Below are 19,589 nucleotides of genomic sequence, written 5' to 3' on the forward strand. Positions count from 1 at the left end.
GGATAGAAATTTGAAATTGGAGAAATGGTGGTAGGGGCAGAATCCAATGGAGGTGAACGAGGCCATGAGCGACGGGTGAGTAGAACTTGGTGTGGGATAGGACGTGGGCAATGGAGTTTTGAAGGAAACAAAGTTTTAAGATTGTGGAGGAAAATGGCAGAAGAATAAAGAAGGTTGTATCGTTCACCGCCCATAAATCACTGAGGTACATTTTAAAAAATTAACTCAAAACAATTATGTTTTAGACATCAAAGACTATCACCTCCAGCTAAAAACGGTACAATCATTCAGCAAACTCAAGAAGTTGGGTCATAACCTTTAAAGATGACTTCGTGACCCAGCTGTCTGCTTTTACTTCATAGTTGGAAAACAATTACTGGAATTATTTCAGAAAAAACATTTCCCTTCCCCTTGTGATATTAAATTACTTTTTTCCGATTTCCTAGCCAAAACGTATTTCCTTTATCATTTCCCACTTGCATTTTCCACTAACAATTAACCTGTGACAGCAGAACTGTCAAAAAAACGAGATGCTTTCATTCTATTCTGCCCAACGCAACAACTGCCTAAGAGATGGTGATTGCACATTAGCCACAGAACTTGAGCCTAGCTCTTAAATGCATTTAAAAGGTTTCTGCTCAGTGCAATAGAACTCATCTATTTTCCAAGTCAACTTGCACTTTGTTGCAGCATCCTCAGCATAAAGTACAACCAGAAATAATTCCAAAATTTGAGACAGCAGTTAGCAATGACGTCAAAAAAAAACTGACCCAACAGCCTAGTGGTTAGCACGCTGAGGTGTGTGTTGAGCTAGCTAAAGTTCAAGCACTCATTGGTTATGTTACTGAATCAGGAACCTAGAGACCCACACTAATAATCTAGAGAATGTGAGTACAGATCCTGCCATGGCTGCATAAGAGACTTCGCAACAACTTCAACGTTACCCTTGGGCATTTCGCACATACCTGTATGGACAGTAGGCAGTTCCAAGTCAACAGGACCATGCCCAGACCAAATACTGCAGTTGCCACATTCCGCACATCCCACAAAGACTCCACCAGTGGGATACTTCCCACTTGCCAGTCGTAGCAAAGGGTCATCGGTGCCAATAGCAGCCAGGCATTGAAGGTCAGCAGATAGGAGTATGTAAGAAATCTGTCGTACAAATAGAAAGAATGAACTTGCATTTATATAGCGCTTTCCACGATCTCACCCCAAAGCATGTATTTTTGACATGTAGCCACTGTTGTAATGTAGAAAATGTGGCAGCCAATTTGTGCACGGCAAGGTAATCTGCTTCAGTGATGTTGATCAAGGGATAAATATTGGCCTAGGCACTGAGAGAACTCCCCTGCTCTTCTTCAAAATTCATATGAGAGGATAAGCAGGGTCTTGGTTAACGTGTCATCCAAAAGACTGCACCTCCAAGAGTACAGATCTGCCTCAGTACTGGACTCGAGCATCAGCTTAGATAATGTGCTTAAATCTCTGACGTTGGGCCTCAACCAACAACCTTCGGATTCCCTAACAGCTATTAGATCAAACCCATTTATTTTTATCTGTGCTATTCATTCATCTATTTTGTTGTGATTTTTCGTGCATTCAGATAGAGTGCCTTTCGCTTTAATTGTTATCTTTTTTTCCCCTGATTTCTCCTTCCCTATTACCACTTCCTGGCCTACTCTGCTTATTTTCATCCAAATCACTATTCTGTTCCATAGCCTGTAAATTTCTCTTACTGCTTTTGAATTTACACTTCCTGAATCCTCCCACATTCCTTCCCCCACACCTCCTACCCCTCTCTCCCCTCGCTTTTCATTAGCTTATCTACCGCCCTAGTTATTTGATTCGCTAGGACGCTGGTTGAAGCATGGTTTAAGTGGAGCCTGTCCCAATGGAACATCTGCCTCTTTCCCCAGTATTGGTGCCAGTGCCCCAGGAATCAAAACCCCTGCCTTCCACACCACTCACCTTTTAATCTGTTTGTCCTTATGCCAGCTTGTGCATGACTCAGGTAAAAATCCAGAGATTATTACCTGTGAGGTTCTGCATTTTAATTTCGACCCTAGCTCCTCAAATTCTCCTGGCAGAACCTCATTCCTATGTTACTGGTTCCTACATGACCCATGACAACTGGATCCTCCCTCTTCCACTCCAAGTTCCCTTCCAGCTGCCAGGAAACCTCTTTAACCCTGGGACTTGGCAGGCAACATAGCCTTTGGAACTCCTGGTCATAGCTATAGAGAACAGTATGTATCCCCCAAACTATACTGTCCTCCATCACTACCGTATTCATTTACACTAACCCCACTTGAATGGTCTTCTGTACCATGGTGCCATGGTCACTCTGCAGACTTTGCTTTCATCCACAGAAGCAGAACCTCATATTTTTGGTTAAGGGCAAAGGCTGAGGCTCCTCCAGCAATGCAGCTCCAGTCCCCCGGTTCACAATCACAACTCCTGTCCCTGACCACTAGCTCGATCTGTACCATTACCTAACCTAAGGGGTGTGATAGCCTCCTGGGTTAAAGTGTCCAGGAAACTCTTACCCCTCCCTGATGTATTGCAATGCCTACACCTCAAACTCCAGCTCAACAACTCTCAGCTGAAGTTCCTTGAGTTACAAATGCTTACTTGGGTGAGGGAAGAGGAAGATGAGTCGAAGTTCTTTCTCCTGAACGCCACCCAGTGATACTTGCTAAACATTTATGGCTATGAACGTGGGGTTGGGGAGAAATGTTACTGCGACCTACCTGCAATCAAACCACTTGCTGGGACTTGCCATCTCAGCTCACGCACATGATAGTCCGCCTGGGTGAAGGACTGGAGAATTACAATGAAGCACAGAAAATCTACGGCAAAGGAGGAGGTCATTTGGTCCATTGCGTCTGTACCAGCCAATAAAGTCACAGCCTGTTGGAATCCTCATCAGTAATTCACCATTTTGAGAGGAAATGGAGAGTGGAGAAAACAGGTGGAAAGCGAAAGGGTGGGGGGGTTTGTTCAGGAAAAATAATAAATCAACACTTTGAGGTAGATTTTTGTTAAGCATTGCTGAAGCAGAACGTAGAAAGGAAAACTGGGCATGGAATATCTCATGTCTGTTAAACCATCTGCCCAACTTAAATGGAAGGAAAATCTGAATAAGTTCCATTACTGGTATTCACCTTCAAAAATGAGATTACCCAACAGCCTAGTGAGTAGATCCACCATGTGTTGCAGCACAAAGGTTCATATCCACTCTATGCGATGATAGCTGATCACAGTTGGGGCAACAAATAGGGGCCTAAAGGTTGGCCGTGGGACCCACATAGGCAGAGACTATCATCCCAACAGTCTGGGGCTAGATTTGAAACTAGAGCCCAGCAATTAAAAAGACAGTGTTTAATTTTCTGCATCAAGCAGTTCCCTGGTTTACTTGTGAGACTGACTCAGGAGGGAGAAGGAAAAGAACCGGACACTTTTAAATCTTGGTAGCGTAATTTTAAGAGAAGCTGAGGCCTTGAAGGTGGTGAGACTTCCGACAGCATCATACCTAGTGAGGAGGTAAGGGGAAAACGAAGCCGGGTTGTCCTGCTCTGAGAAGTTAGGCATGGAGCCCGCCATGATCCACACTCGGAAAAACAGGATGAGAAGCACCTAGAAGGAGAGACAGAATTAATGGATGGTGCCAGCACAATTTACATTAGGTGACACACAGTCAACGAGCACAACATAAACAGCATGCATCTTAATTTTCAAAGGTCTACAAAATGATCTAACTGGCAGCCATGGTTCAGTTGGTAGCAATCCTGCCTCTGAGTCAGAAGGCGGTGGGTTCAAGTTCCACTCCAGGGACTTGAGCAAAAAGCCTGGCTTGACACTCCTGTGCAGGACTGAGGGAGCAGCACCATTTTGAACAACAGAAGTGGCGTTCATCCCAGTGTCCTGGCCAGCATTTATCTCACACAAAACCTAATACTTTAGAAAGCCTAGAGGAGTATAGAAAGTGCAGGGGTGAAGTAAAAAAGAAATTAGAAAAGCAAAGAGAGGACATGAAAAATTATTGGCAGGTAAAATCAAGGATAACCCACAGGTGTTTTATCAGTACATTAAGAGCAACAGGATAATGAAGGAAAGGGTAAGGCCTATCAGAGATGTACAAGGGAACTTATGCATGGATGCAGAAGATGTAGTCGGGGTTCTTGGTGAGTTTTTTGGCTCTGTCTTCACAATGGAGAGGGATAATCCAGGCATTGTAGTAAAAGAGGAGGAGTGTGAAATATTAGGTACAATAAGCATAATGAGAAAGGAAGTACAAGAGGGTCTGAAATTCTTGAAAGTGGATAAATTGAGAGGGCCAGATGGATTGCATCCAGATTGTTAAAGGAAGCCATGGGGAAAAAACAGATGCGCTGAGTTTCATCTTCAAATCCTCACTAGATACAGGCGAGGTGCCAGAGGGTTGGAGGTTTGCGAACATTGTACCATTGTTTAAAAGGGTGCAAGGATAGGCAAATAATTATAGGCCAGTCAGTCTGACCTCGGTGGTGGGTAAATTATTAGAATCTATTATGAGAGATGGGATAAATTGCCACTTCGAAAGGCATAGATTAATCAGGGATAGTCAGCATGAATTTGTTTAGGGAAGGTCATGTCTCACGAACTTGATTGAGTTTTTTGAGGAAGTAACAAGGAGGATTAATGAGGGTAGTGCAGTGGATGTGGTCGATATGGATTTTAGTAAGATATTTGACAAGGTCCCGCATGGCAGATTGGTTAGAAAAATGAAAGCCCATGGGATACAGGGGAATGTGGCAGGTTCAATCCAGTATTGGCTCAGGGACAGGAAACAAAGGGTAGTAGTCGACGGATGTTTTTGTGAATGGAAAGTGGTTTCCAGTGGCGTTCCACAGGGATCAGTGTTGGGTCTTCTTGCTGTTTGTGGTATATATTAATGGTTCGGACATAAATGTGGGAGGCATGATTGGGAAATTTGCTGATGACTCAAAAATTGGCCTTGTAGTTCATAGTGAAGGGAATAACTGTAGACTGCAGAATGTTATCAATGTTTTGGTTGAGTGGGCAGAAAATTGGCAATTGGAATTCAATCTGGAGAAGTGTGAGGTAATGCATTTGGGAAGGACAAACAAAGCAAGGGAATACACAATAAATGGGAGGATATTGAGAGGGGTAGAAGTGAGAGACCTTGGAGTTCATGTCCACAGGTCCCTGAAGGTGGCAGGACAGGTAGATAGAGTGGTGAAAAAGGCATAAGGAATGCTTTCCTTTATTGGCCGAGGTATAAAATACAAAAGCAGGGATATAATGCTGGAACTGTATAAAACGCTGGTTAGGCCACAGCTGGAGTATTGCGTACAGTTCTGGTCACCACATTACAGGAAGGACATAATCGCTCTGGAGAGAGTACAGAGGAGATTTACAAGAATGTTGTCAGGGCTTGAACGTTGCAGCTATGAGGAAAGATTGGATAGGCTAGGGTTGTTTTCCTTCGAATAGAGGAGGCTGAGGGGTGACTTAATTGAGGTGTACAATATTATGACAGGCCTTATTAGAGTAGACAGGAAGGACCTGTTTCCCCTACTGGAGAGGACAGTTACTGTGGACACAGATTTAAGGTGATTGGTAGAAGGATTAGAGGGGACATGAGGAAAAATGTTTTCATCCAGAGGGTGGTGGGTGTCTGGAATTCACTGCCATGAACGGTGGTGGAGGCAGAAACCCTCAATTCTTTGAAAAGATACCTGGACATGCACCTGAAGTGCTGTAACCTGCAAGGCGATGGACCAGGTGCTGAAAGTTGGGATTACATTGGGCGGCTAGTTTTTTCAGCCGCGCAGACCTGATGGGCTGAATGGCCTCCTTCTGTGCCATAATTTTTCTATGGTTCTGTGGTTCTCAACCAAAATTACTAAAAAACGGATTATCTGATCATTATCACATTGCTGTTTGTGAGACTTTGCTGCATGCAAATTGGCTGCCATACATTAAAACAGTGGCTAACTTCATTGGCTGAAAAGCACTTTGGGACATCCTAAGTTTGTGAACGGTGCTAGATAAATGCAAGATTGATTCCTGAGATAAGAGGGCTGTCCTGTGGGGAAAGATTGAATAGAACAAAGAACAAAGAACAGTACAGCCTGCGCCAATCTTAATGCCTAGAATAGAATGGACCTATATTCCCTGGAGATTAGAAGAATGATAGGTGATTTCATTGAAATGTATACAATTCTTAGAGGTGTTGACAGGGTACATGTTGAGAGGCTGTTTCCCCAGGCTGAGGAATCTAGAACCAGGGCTTATATATAGTCCCAGGATCAGGGGTGGGTCATTTAGGACCGAGATGAGGAGAAATTTCTTCAGAGGGTTGTGAATCTTTGGAATTCTCTACCATTGAAGGTTGTGGATACTCAGTTGTTGAGTATATTCAAGGCTGAGATCAGTAGATTTTTACAAAGGGAATCGAGGGATATGGGAATAGTGCAGGAAAGTGGAATTGAGATAGAAAATCAGTTGTCATCTCTCTAAATGATGGAGCAGGCTCAAAGGGCCATATGGTCTACTCCTGCTCCTATTTTTTATATTCTTGTGTCCTACATCTTACTTCTCTTTTAGAAAATAAACACTATTTTTTTTCCTTGATCAGTTTAGAAACAGCGCTTAGGGGTTTAATTCTATTTTGACTCAATTACACACAATAGATTACAATTGGGTTAAAATAGTGCAGGCAGGCATTTAAGACAAATGTGCTAAACCACTTAACATGTCTTTCTTATGTGGTATGGTTAACGTTTTCCTATGGACATTCTGCTATATTGTAAGGTAACACTATGGAAATGATTCTCAAGGGCCAATTCCATGATTGTGGGGCAAGTGGACCCATGGTCTGGGTGCCAGCAGAGGCATAGTGGGGTACTGGCACTGCCATTTGGCAGCAGGTGAGCAGGGAATGTAACCTTGTCATATCTCTGCTGTCTGGGCAACCAATAGCTACCAGGTTCCCGTCACCTCAATCAAACTCTACAATTCCTCCAACCAGCACAATCCCTCTCCTCATCTCCGCAACCGCTTAGTGTCACAGCTACGATTAATTGTCCTTATGTGCGTAACAGTGGCCCCTGACTGAATTCAGAGCTGGTACTGCAGAGGTCACATAGGCTACAGCCAATCCATTTTTTTAAGTAATTGAAGTAAAATAGAACAGAATTTAAAAATCAATTGTTCACCCCATGAAGATTTTTGAGCTTCAACTATTTTATACTGTTTCACTTTAAGTGAAATTAGGGGGATAAATGATAAAATCTATATAACTGAAGCTGAACAATGCAGCAAAATCTAACTCAAGAATAAATCCAGTCTGCCTCAGGTTTCAGAATGCAAGTTCATTACTGAACAGCATGGGAGCCAAGAGGTGCCCGTTTTGATTAGATAAACTGTGCACCAAGTGAGGAGCAGAGAGAACATAGGAAGTCTATTGTGGGACTCAATTAAAGTTCATTTGCAACACATTCGGGGAACTACACACCCCTCAATGTGACACCGCCCTGCCCTGCTCCCCCACCCACCCCACAAATACTTGAAAATTCACAGATCTCAGAGTCAGTAGCACAGACCCTTCTGCTCACTTAGTACTGAAGGATAAAATCCTAGCTCTTGGATACTCCACCCTGCCTGTGCTATGCCTGCAGCTGTGGCTCAATTTTAGCACTCTCACTTCTTCGAAGTCATAAGGTCATGGATTCAAGAGACTTGAGCACAAAATCCAGGCTGACACTTCACTGTTGAAGCTGCCTTCTTCAGGATGCGATGTTAAATAGGACCAGTCTGGCTTCTCAGGTGGACGTTAAAGATCGCATGCCCCTATTCCAAGAGCAGGGGAGGTCTCCCACTGTCCTGGCCAACATTTATGCCTCAACCATTATTAAAATAGATGATCTGGTCATTTTCATAGTGCTGATTTGGGGCCTTGCTGTGTGCAAATTGGGTGCTGCATTTCCTACAGTGACCACACCTCAAAAAGTACTTCATTGACTGTAAAGCACTTTGTTCCTTTGAAGGGTGCAATATAAGCACAAGTCTTTCTTCCATCGTGTTCTCCTACGTTTCTCAGAAGGTCAGCTGTGCTCTGACAAAAGGCATTGAAGAAGGTTCAATGGTTTAAAATTCTGATGGAGGTGTAAGTTCTTCTGGTTTTCCAAAACTTAATTAAATTCCAGGTTTACTGGCAGACCGTGATGAAACTAAAATCACTGAGCAGAAAGGATGCATCCATCTGCAGGCCAAAGAATGCGCCTTACTGATTCGCCTGCTGTCAATGCAATTATTCATGGGTCAGTGGAAGATTTCATTACATCAAGAGGAAAGGATGGTCACAGATTCAATCTAGGGCCTGTGATGAGATAGCAAGTCTTACCTGGCAGCAGTTAGGGGAATAATAATTGTCTTCGTTTACAGTCAACTTTCTGATGGATAGGTAGACATCAGGGCAGGATACAATTGTTGGGTTTGGTGGTTATGCCCGATGGTTAAGTTGCCCAGTGAAGTATTGGAGGATAGCAGTATCCTAGCGAGGAGTCAACACCTTCAAGAAAGAAAGTGGAGGGGAGAAAACTGGTGGAAGGACTTAGAAAGCCTAGTTCAGCAGCAACCGTTATTATATTGTGAAGCTAAAATTAACCTCTTTCATGAAAGGGGCCAGCCTGACAGAAATGGAGATTGGTGGATAAGCATGGGCCCTGGCTTTTGATGGTCTCTTGGCCTGCTTTTATTGCCAAGTTAGTCTAGCCCCAGGGTTTCCCACATGACCCCAGAAACACAAATAGTGGCAATCGTGCATAAAAGCACCAGGTTTGACATATAGCTGCAAGCGAAATTTAGCTGAAATTGACTCCAACTAGTTTCCTGACCCTGCTCCAAAATACACCAGTCTCCCAACTCTAACCCCACCCCACTGAGAAGAACAATATGGATTTCTTTGGCCTATATAATGCTAATGAAAAGAGACTGCAGGCTCACCACTAGATTCCAAATGGATGTCAGTCAGCCACCAGGAGATGGGACAGTCAATTAAAGGGTCCCCCTGACAGTTGAACCTTCTGTTCAAGTGTTGGCACAGTAAGATGGAATTTCTGTAGTGCTTGAGCGACTGCAAATTAACTGCTGGATGAAGGTGCCGCTATGCTCCACGACTGTCAAAGAAAAGGAGATCCACCATAAATTGTGGCTCAGGACCATGCAACGTCTCGGGGTAAGGCACCATCGTCAGCTTACATCCAACACTATGAGATCTGAGGGCAATATCATCTGCATGGAACGTCTAGAATGCCAAAAGAAATACATCCTTATAATCCAGGAACTAACTCTCTCTCTCTCCGTGCTGAGTTTGTTGCTCACTGCACCTCTATAAACAAAGAGACCGATCAGAGGTCTTTAAGAATAATCTACATGTATACCTTTCGAGACGGAGAGGGGGCTAATTAACTTCAGTGTCTGGTAAGATCATCCCTGTACAGAACCTATCCTACTTGTGGTCTATTAAAAATGACCCCCTGAATTTATTCACCCAGGATAGGTATCCCAGTGACACTCACTGTCTAGGCTCAGAGGAGCTGCAAGGTATAGGAGGCAGTTTCCTTAAGTGGTTTACTTCAGTTTGTTCTGTAGCAAGTTTGATTCTTATGTTGCACAGCATCTTGCTTGTTTCTGTATTATTTTGTTTGAAAATAAATCCAGACAGCAATTTAGCCTTCACATAGTTGCTTAACAGCGTGCCGTTTTCCACTTTCCGAAAAGAAATGAAAACATGGCAGGCATTCCACGCATTCTCCAGTGATTATGGAATCATTGTTAGACCCGTGTTCCACCAACCCATATAGGGCAGAATGTACAGACATAGGCTTTGGCTCACAAAAGTTTGATTTGCTGTTGAAACTGCTGCAAAGCTGTGAATGCAATAAAGAGCCTGATAAATTCTGAACAACAATACTGATGCCCACCAATCTCCCAACAGGCCCCAACAGGTGCTGGTTTGCCACTGAAATGACTCCCATCAAGCTCCAGACATTCTCTGGTCTCCCAACCTAGCCCCACTGAATTGTAAAAGGCACCCAGATTTTTAAAGGGACAGAATCCCGGGGGTTAGTTTACAAAGACTGTACAGTAATACAGATCAAAGATTCATCTTGAGAATGAATACAAAAAAATCCTTCGCATCCTACTCAATTCTAGCCTTGTCTGACATTCCAACTTGACAATTCCCTTGATGGTGCCAGTTTTAACACAGTTTATGCAAAGCTCACTGAAACCATGTGCGGCACAGTTTCACCAAGGGGAGGAAGGAAAACAGGGCAGCAGCGAGCAAGAAAAACATGACCACTGCTAACCTAGAACCATCTCAATTTGTTCCATATGAACATACGAATTAGGAGCAGGAGTAGGCTACTCAGCCCCTCGAGCCTGCTCCATCATTCAATACAATCATGGCTGATCGGATTGTAACCTCAACTCCACATTCCTGCCTATCCCCAATAACCTTCCACCCCTTTGCTTATCAAGAATCTATCTACCCCTGTATTAAAAATATTCAAAGACTATACTTCCATTGCCTTTTGAGGAAGAGAGTTCCAAAGACTCATGACCCTCTGAGAGAAAAAATTTCTCCTCATCGCTGTCTTAAATGGGCAATCCCTTTATTTTAAACAGTAACCCCTAGTTCTAAATTCTCCCACAAGAGGAAACATCCTTTCCACATACACCCTGTCAAGACCCCTTAGGATCTTATAAGTTTCAATCAAGTCTCCTCTTACTCTTCGAAATTCCAGTGGATACAAGCCTAGCCTGTCCAACCTTTCCTCATCAGACAACCCAACCTTTCCAGGTATTAGTCTAGTAAACCTTCTCTGAACTTATTCCAACACATTTACATCCTTCCTTAAATGAGGAGACTAATACTGTACACAGTACTCCAGATGTGCTCTCACCAATGCCCCGTATAGCTGAAGCATAATCTCCCTATTTTTGTATTCAATTCCCCTTGCAATAAATGATAACATTCCTAATTACATGCTGCACCTGCATACTAACCTTTTGTGATTCATGCACTGGGACACCCAGATCCCTCTGATCTCAGAGCTCTGCAATCTCTCACCATTTAGATAATATGCTTCTTTTTTATTCTTCCTGCCAAAATGGACAAATTCACATTTTCCCTCTCACTTAACCTATCTATATCCCTTTGTACCCTCCTTATGTCCTCTTCACAACTTACTTTCCTACTTATCTTTGTGTCATCAGCAAATTTAGCAACCATATCTTCGGTTCCTTCATCATTTATATAAATTGTAAAAAGTTGAGGACCCAGCACTGATCCTTGTCACACAGTATTCGTTACATTTTGCCAACCAGAAAATGACCCATTTATGCCTACTGTCTGTTGCCTGTTAACCAGCCAATCTTCTATCCATGCCAATATGTTACCCCCTACACCATGAGCTTTTATTTTCTGCAATAACCTTTGATGTGGCACCTTATCAAATGCCTTCTGCAAATCTAAGTACAGGACATCCATCGGTTCCCCTTTATCCACAGCACATGTTAGTTCTTCAAAGAATTCCAACAAATTGGTTAAACATGATTTCCCTTTCACAAAAGCATGTTGACTCTGCCTGATTACCTTGAATTTTTCTAAATGCCCTGCTATAATGTCTTTAATAATAGCTTCTAACATTTTCCCTAAGACAGATGTAAAGCTAATTGGCCTGTAGTTTCCTGCTTTCTGTCTCCCTTTTTGAATAAAGGAGTTACCTTTGCTATTTTCTAATCTAATGAAATCTTCCCCAAATCTAGGGTCTTTTATAAAACTAAAACCAACACCTCAACTATCTCATTATCCACTTCTTTTAAGACCCTTGGATGAAGTCCATCAGGACCTGGGGACTTGTCAGCCCACAGCTCCAACAACTTGTTCAGTACCACTTCCCTGGTGATTGTCATTTTCTTGAGCTCCTCCCTCCCTTCCATTTCCTGACTTACAGATAATAGTGGGATGTTACTTGTATCCTCAATAATGAAGACCAGTGCAAAATTCCTGTTCAGTTCTTCTGCCATCTCCTTATTGTCCATTATTAATTCCCCAGACTCACTTTCTATAGGACCAATGCTCACTTTGTTAACTCTTTTCTTTTTTAAATATCTATTGAAACTCGTACGATCTGTTTTTATATTTCCAGCTAGCTTTCTTTTGTACTCTAATTTTTCCCTCCTTTTAATCTTTTAGCTGTTCTTTGCTGCTTTTTATATTCTGTCCAATCTTCTGACCTGCTACCCATCTTTTCCGCAATTATATGCTTTTTCTTTAAGTTTGATACTATCTTTAACTTTTTTAGTTAACCACGGATGGTGGGTCCACCCTTTGGAACTTTTCTTTCTCATTGGAATGTATCTATTCTGTGTATTCTGAAATATCACCTTAAATGTCTGCCACTGCATCTCTATTGACCTATCCCTTAACCAACTTTGCCAGATCACCATTGCTAGCTCTGCTTTCATGCCCTCACAATTGTCCTTATTTAAGTTTAAAATACTAGTCCTGGACCTACTCTTCTCTCCCTCAAACTGAATGTAAAATTCAATCATATCATGGCTGCTACCTAGAGGTGCCTTCACTATGAGGTCATCAATTAATCCTATCTCGTTGCACAATACCAGGTCTTGTATAGCCTGCTCTCTGGTTGGCTCGTGCTGTTCTAAGAAACTATCCCAAAAACATCTGTGAACTCCTCATCTAGGCTATCTTTTCCCATCAGATTTTTCCAATCTATATGTAGATTAAAATCCCCCACAATTATCGCTGTACCTTTCTGCCAAGCACTCATTATTTCTTCCTTTATACCCCGTCCTAGCGCGTGGTTGCTTTTAGGGGGACTGTACACCAATCCCACAAATTACTTCTTGCCTTTATCATTTCCCATCTCTCCCCAAACCTCTTCTACATCCTGGTTTCCTGAACTTAGGTCATCCCATTCTCTTGTGCTAGTGCCATCAGTAATTAACAGAGCCACCCCTCCACCTTTTCCTAGCTTCCTGTCCTTCCTAAATGTCATGTACCCTTCAATATTCAGGTCGCAATCTATGCCATTCTCTGTAATGGCTATCATAACGTACTTATTAATTTCTATTTGTGCTATCAGTTCATCTGTTTTGTTTTAAATGCTACGTGCATTCAGATACCGAGTGTTTAGTTTTGTCTTTTTATTATTTTTGTGACCTCTAGCCTTGTCTGCTGATTTACTCTTAGATTTGTACTCTCTGCCCCTTCCTGTCATGGTCTGTTTATCTTTTCCCATATTAATAACTTTCTCTCTTGCCTTGTCCAACTCTTTGATTTACCATATCTTCCCAAATTTGATCCTTTGCCCCCACTATTTAGTTTAAAACACTCTCTACTTCCCTAGTTATGCGGCTCACTAGAACACCCGTCCCAGCACGGTTCAGGTGTAGACTGTCCCAACAGTACAGTCCCCACTTTTCCCAGTACTGGTGCCAGTACCCCATGAACCTAACTTCACTTCTACCACACCAGTCATTGAGCCAAGCATTCATTTCTCTAATCTTATTTGCCCAGCTCCAATTTGCACATGGCTCATGTAATAATCCAGAGATTATTACCTTTGAGGTTCTGCTTCTTAACTAGTTCCTCATACTGACTATGCTGAACCTTCTTCCTTGTCCTGCCTATGTCATTGATACCTACATGGACCACAATGACTGGATTCCACCACCACCCACCCCCACCACTGTAAGTTCCTCTCCAGCCCCGAGCAGATGTCCCGAACCCTGGCATTGGGCAGGCAACACAGCCTTCTGGACTCTCGCTCTCTGCTGCAGAGAACAGTGTCAATCCCCCTCACTATACAGTCCCCTACTACCACTACTTTCCTTTTAGCTCCCCCCACTTGAATGGCTTCCTGTACCATGGTGCCATGGTCAGTCTGCTCATCCACACTATAGCCCTCGCTCTTATCCATACAAGCTGCAAGAACCTCGAACTTGTTGTTCAACTGCAAGGGCTGAAGCTCCTCCACTCCCACCTTCTTGATCCCCTTACCTGCCTGACTCAAAGTCACACCCTCTTGTCCCTGAACATTAACCAAAACAGATGACCCTATCTTAAGGGGTGTGACTGCCTCCTGGAACAAAGTGTCCAGGTAACTTTCCCACTCCTTGATGCATCACAGCTTCTGCAGCTCAGTCTCCAGCTCAATGACTCTGAGCCGAAGCTCCTCCAGCCACCAGTTACTACAGACGTGGTTGCTATGGATTGCCATGGCATCCAGGAGCTCCCACATACTGCAGCTGCGACGCATCACCTGTCCTGCCATCTTTATTGTGTTAATTTAATTTCATTTATTTTCTCTTAATTAATTTGTAGCTCCCCTCCTTACCAAACTCCCTTCTTCACACTCTGCATCCTCCAGCAGCACTCAGTGCAGACAAGCAGCACTGAGAGTTCCCTGAATGTATACTCTCTGTAAACTACGATGTCTCAGCTTTGCTAGAGCTCTGTTAGAGCTCAGAAACTAGTTTAACCTAGCTACGTTGTTAACTAGCTACAGCTACTCTCAGAGAGCTTGTTTAAAACTGTAAGAAACCTAACTTGCCTCAAATAATAATTTCACAACTGCCAAATGTAAGAAAAAACTAGAGTTTAGAGCGATTAACCCTTAAAATCCAGTCACGTACCAAACTTCCTTTCTCACATTCTGTGCCCTCCAACAGCATTCAGTGCAGACCAAGTCCGCTTCAACCTTACTCGTGAACAAACAACAACTTGCACATACATCGCCTGTTGAACGTAGGAAAAAACGTTCCCAAGGAGCGTCAAATAAATACGTACAGCACATTCACCCAATGAGTCTATTTGCTAGAGCAATCTAAATCCAATCTCACTGCTCCGTGTTCTCCCCAAGTTGTAACCAGCCTTTATGGTCACAAGAATACACTCTATTCCAATTCTTCCAGTTTCACCATAGTTTGACTGAAATAGGAACCAAACCATTTCAATTAATATCCACTTATTCCATTGTTTGGCAGCTCTGGGGTTTCATGGTGATGCAGTGTTCCATCTTTCGCAAAGGGGGAAAAAAAGAGCAGAAAGAAAGCAGTAACTATTGGAACAAGTGTGCTTTCTTTCAATCCCTCTGGATGGCTGAGTTGGTCAAGGCAAAGGGTAAATGAATATATTCCATGCATAATCTATGCTGAGTTAGATTCAACAAAAATGGTCTTAGTGGGCTTGGATAGGGAATGGTATGGGTGAGAGGTAGGGAAATCAGCAAGGTACCATGTTTAATTATTTCTCAAAGACCTTTAACTAGAAACAGAAGACAGGGCATCGATCAGATGTCCCCGAGATAAAACAGCTCGCCGACACTGGGTGGGCCAAGATAGGAAGAGTGGCCACATGGTAAGGAACTGATCGGCGCAGTAAACATCATCCCATCTTCCTCTACATAGCAGTGGGGAAGAAGCAAAATGAGGGAGGAAATTAGAACAAAAGAGCCAGCTTTGGTGGATTTCAGACGGGATTGAAGAATGACCAGGAATGGACAGTAACACAGGTACAATAACACTCCTGATCCATGTCCACATTCACAACTCAGCAGGGAGCAAGCTTCATCAGTGCTGTGATGGAGAGGGGTTGACAGGAGCCTGATATATTATGGCAGAAGGAAATCCTTGGGGAGATGGAATAGATTTGAAAATCATAAAATACCTTTGACCAGTAATTTACTTCTTGATAGAAGAAAAAAGAATTATTTCAGTGTAAACATGGTGTGACTCTATGGGCATTGAAAAACATAACAAGGAATTGCTTGAGATTTTAATGACCTTCCCTATTAAATCAAAGAGAGGAGCATGAGGACTATAGTTCGTTATTTGAAAAACATATGTAAGCCACAAGTACAAGTTCGACATCGGGCACCCCATATTCATGACTGAGGTTGATATATTTTTGTTAGACAAGCGTAGCAAGGGATATGGAACAAAGGTGGGTAAATGGATACACATCAGCCATGATCTAACTGAATGGGGGAATAGGCTTGAAGGGCTGAATGGCCTTCTCGTGTTCCTATGTCATGTAGAAGGTGCCAGTCTTCAGCTAATTCGATTCACTCCACGTGATATCAAGAAACGTCTGAAGGGCGCTGGATACTGCAAAGGCTATGGGTCCTGACAACATCCCAGCTGTAGTACTGAAGACTTGTGCTGCAGAACTAGCCACACCCCTAGCTAAGCTGTTCTAATACTGCTACAACACTGGAAATCTACCCAACAAAATGAGAAATTGCCCAGTTATGTCCTATCCACAAAAAGCAGGACAAATCCAACCCAGCCAATTACCGCCCCATCAGTCTACTCTCGATCATCAGCAAAGTGATGGAAGGGGGCGTCGCCAGTGCTATCAAGCAGCACTTAAGCAACAACCTACTCACTGATGCTCAGTTTGGGTTCCGCCAGGGCCTTTCGGCTCCTGACCTCAATACAGCCTTGGTCCAAACATGGTCAAAACAGCTGAACTCAAGAGGTGAGGTGAGAGTGATTGCCCTGGATATCAAGGCAGCATTTGACTAAGTGTGGCATTAAGGAGCCATAGAAAAACTGAAGTTAATGGGAATCGGGGGAAACTCTTCACTGGTTGCAGTGATACCTAGCACAAAGGAAGATGGTTGTGGTTGTTGGAGGTAAATTATTTCAGTCCCAGGACATTACTGCAGGAGTTCCTCAAGGTAGTGTCCTAGGCCCAACCATCTTTAGTTGCTTCATCAATGACCTTCCCTCCATTATAAGGTCAGAAGTGGGGATGTTCGCTGATGATTGTACAATGCTCAGCACCATTCGCAACTCTTCAGCTACTGAACCAGTCTGTGTCCACATGCAGCAAGACCTGGACAACATCCAAGCTTGGGCTGATAAGTGACAAGTAACATTCATGACACACAAGTGCCAGGCAATGAGCATCTCCAATAAGAGAGAATCTAGCCAACCCCCATTGACATTCAAAGGCATTACCATCGCTGAATCCCCCACTTGCAACATTCTGGGTGATTACCATTGACCAGAAACAGAACTGGACCAGCCATATAAATACTGTGGCTACACAGCAGAATTCTGTGGTGAGTAACCCACTTCTTGACTCCCCAAAGCCTGTCCTACATCTACAAGTCAGGAGTGTGATGGAATACTCTCCACTTGCCTGGATGAGTGCAGCTCCAACAACACTCAGGAAGCTCGACACCATCCAGGACAAAGCAGCCCGCTTGATTGGAACCCCATCCACCACCTTCAACATTCACTCCCTTCACCACCGACACAGTATGGCAGCAGTGTTTACCATCTACAGAAACCTCCTTTGACCACACCTTCCAAACCCGCGACCTCTACCATCTAGAAGGACAGAGAACACCACCGCCTGTAAGTTCCTCTCCCTATCCTCACACACTATCCTGACTTGGAAATATATCGGCGTTCCTTCACTGTTGCTGGATCAAAATCCTAGAACTCCTCCCCCCTAACAGCACTGTGGGTGTACCCGCACCAGATGGACTGCACTGGTTCAAGAAGGCAGCTCACCACCACTTCTCAAGGGGAATAAGGGATGGGCAACAAATGCTGGCTTTGCCAGTGATGCCGTCATGCCATGAAAAAATGAAAACGATGCAACTGCAGTTCACTACCATGATATAAGGGATGAGAAGCCCTGGTTAAGAGAGACTTAGAAAACTAAGCCTACAGGAGCAGATCAGGTTAAGGGTAGATAACACAGATACGATGGGCTGATTCACTTCTTTCATAATGAAAATTTCTATCATTCCATGAAAATCATAATCAAGTCAATTTTCTCCCGGGAAATTTGCTCATTAATTCTCCTTCTCCCTCCCCTTCCAATTTAAACAACTGCAATTGCTTAGGTTTTAATAAAAATGCCAAAGTAATCCTCACAAGGTCAAGAGGAGGTCAAAGGTTTGATGAATTTAATTTGCAGTTTCTCTCATACTTACATACACAGTTACAAAACTAGCTCTCTTCAGGTATGGTGCAGAGACTTTTAGGAGTCCTTTGATCTTGTCAGCAGATAGGTTTCTGAAATAGGAAAAAAAGAAAGCTTTTAATAAAAACCAGTCTGAGGGGGGAAAGGCTGACAAAACAAATAGGTTCAGCAACTGAAGTCAAGCATCTCTTCTGACGGGAGTTAAACCTGGATTCCAGGGCGCCTCCTGAGGCATCTTTCTGAACTGATTTGCCTGTAACTGAGCCATACAGATCAGACAGCCCAAGTTCGGCCCTGGTCAGTTCTTAGTTGGCTGATTTAACTGGGGACGTACTCGGAAGCATTTGCCTCTGCTGGGTAAGCCTGAGTTAGGGAAGGAAAGTCAGCCATGGTGCCAGTTCCTGATCACTGGTACACACAAGTGAGGACAAGGTCAGGCCAGGCTTTGATGCCCTTCTATGGTTGATACTATCTAGTTTTGTAAATGAAAAGTGAGTAAGGTATCGGAGGGTGTCCTGTGAACACTAGCAGGGGAGTCTCAGACAGTAATGGGCCTCCATGTACCCTATGGACCCATACCCTGTAGACCATTCTTGTGTGCCGTAAATGACCCTATGACACCAGAACAGCTCCCCTGCTTTCCCTTGAAATAGTGCCATGGGATCTTTTATATCCAGTTGGGAGGGCAGATGAGGTCTCGGTTTAAGGTCTCAGTCAAAAAGTCAAAAGATGGCACCTCTGACAATGCAGCATTCTCTCGGTACTGCACTGGAGTGTCAACCTAGATTTTATACTGAAGCAAAAACAAGAAATGCTGGATTCACTCAGCAGGTCTGGCAGCATCTGTGGAAAGAGAAGCAGAGTTAACGTTTCGGGTCAGCTGAGTGAATCCAGCATTTCTTGTTTTTGTTTCAGATTTCCAGCATCCGCAGTATTTTGCTTTTATTTTATACTGAAGCCTCTGACTCAGAGGTAAAAGTCCTACCAACTGAGCCATGGTTGACACATGTGGCAAGGGGCACACACTAATCTGTGTTCATTGACCTATACCTAGCAGGGCAGTATTGAATGTCAATGGATTTGTACTCTAGCAGGACTCGATGTTTTCAGAACAGGATTGCAGGAGAAAAGAAATGGGAATAAGATTTCACAAAAACCAATTTCTGGAGCTCTGCAAGATAAATTCAGTTAAATTTGACCTTTTGCCAAGCGGGTGTGCTGTCATTTTTAGAACATACAGTGCCTCAGGGAAACCCACATTAAAGGGATCGTTCACATCACAACGAATCATTTCCTTCAACCAAAGAGTTCAAGCGCTGGATTATATTGTTGCAAAACATGTCATCTGCAATTTTAAAAAGATACAGCAACACCAAAGTTACAGCATCTGGTTGGTCAGTTTTCTCCTCTCCTAAGATGCTGACTTGCTGGTGCACAGTACCACCAGTGCCAGTTTCCCACTGGCACCTTACCAAACTTTCCAATCGTCATGATGGTGTCGAGATGAGGAGTGCCAGGAGGCAACTCCACTGCAGAAGGC

The 19,589-nt window shown here is 43.4% G+C and overlaps 1 protein-coding gene across 4 annotated transcripts in view; it reads right to left on the minus strand.

Moving 5' to 3' along the window:
* tmtc1 (transmembrane O-mannosyltransferase targeting cadherins 1) overlaps positions 1-19,589 on the minus strand; it is a 236,714-nt gene that overhangs the window by 153,404 nt on the left and 63,721 nt on the right. For all 4 annotated transcript variants that reach the window (XM_068051004.1, XM_068051005.1, XM_068051006.1 and 1 more), the window contains exons 5-7: positions 18,060-18,141; positions 3,536-3,639; positions 966-1,155 (exon numbers count right to left, since the gene is read on the minus strand). In XM_068051004.1, coding sequence (XP_067907105.1) covers positions 966-1,155; positions 3,536-3,639; positions 18,060-18,141 — 376 coding nt within the window. The remainder of the gene's footprint in view (positions 1-965; positions 1,156-3,535; positions 3,640-18,059; positions 18,142-19,589) is intronic.

This window comes from Heterodontus francisci, chromosome 18, assembly GCF_036365525.1.
Source record: "Heterodontus francisci isolate sHetFra1 chromosome 18, sHetFra1.hap1, whole genome shotgun sequence".
Lineage (NCBI taxonomy): Eukaryota > Metazoa > Chordata > Chondrichthyes > Heterodontiformes > Heterodontidae > Heterodontus > Heterodontus francisci.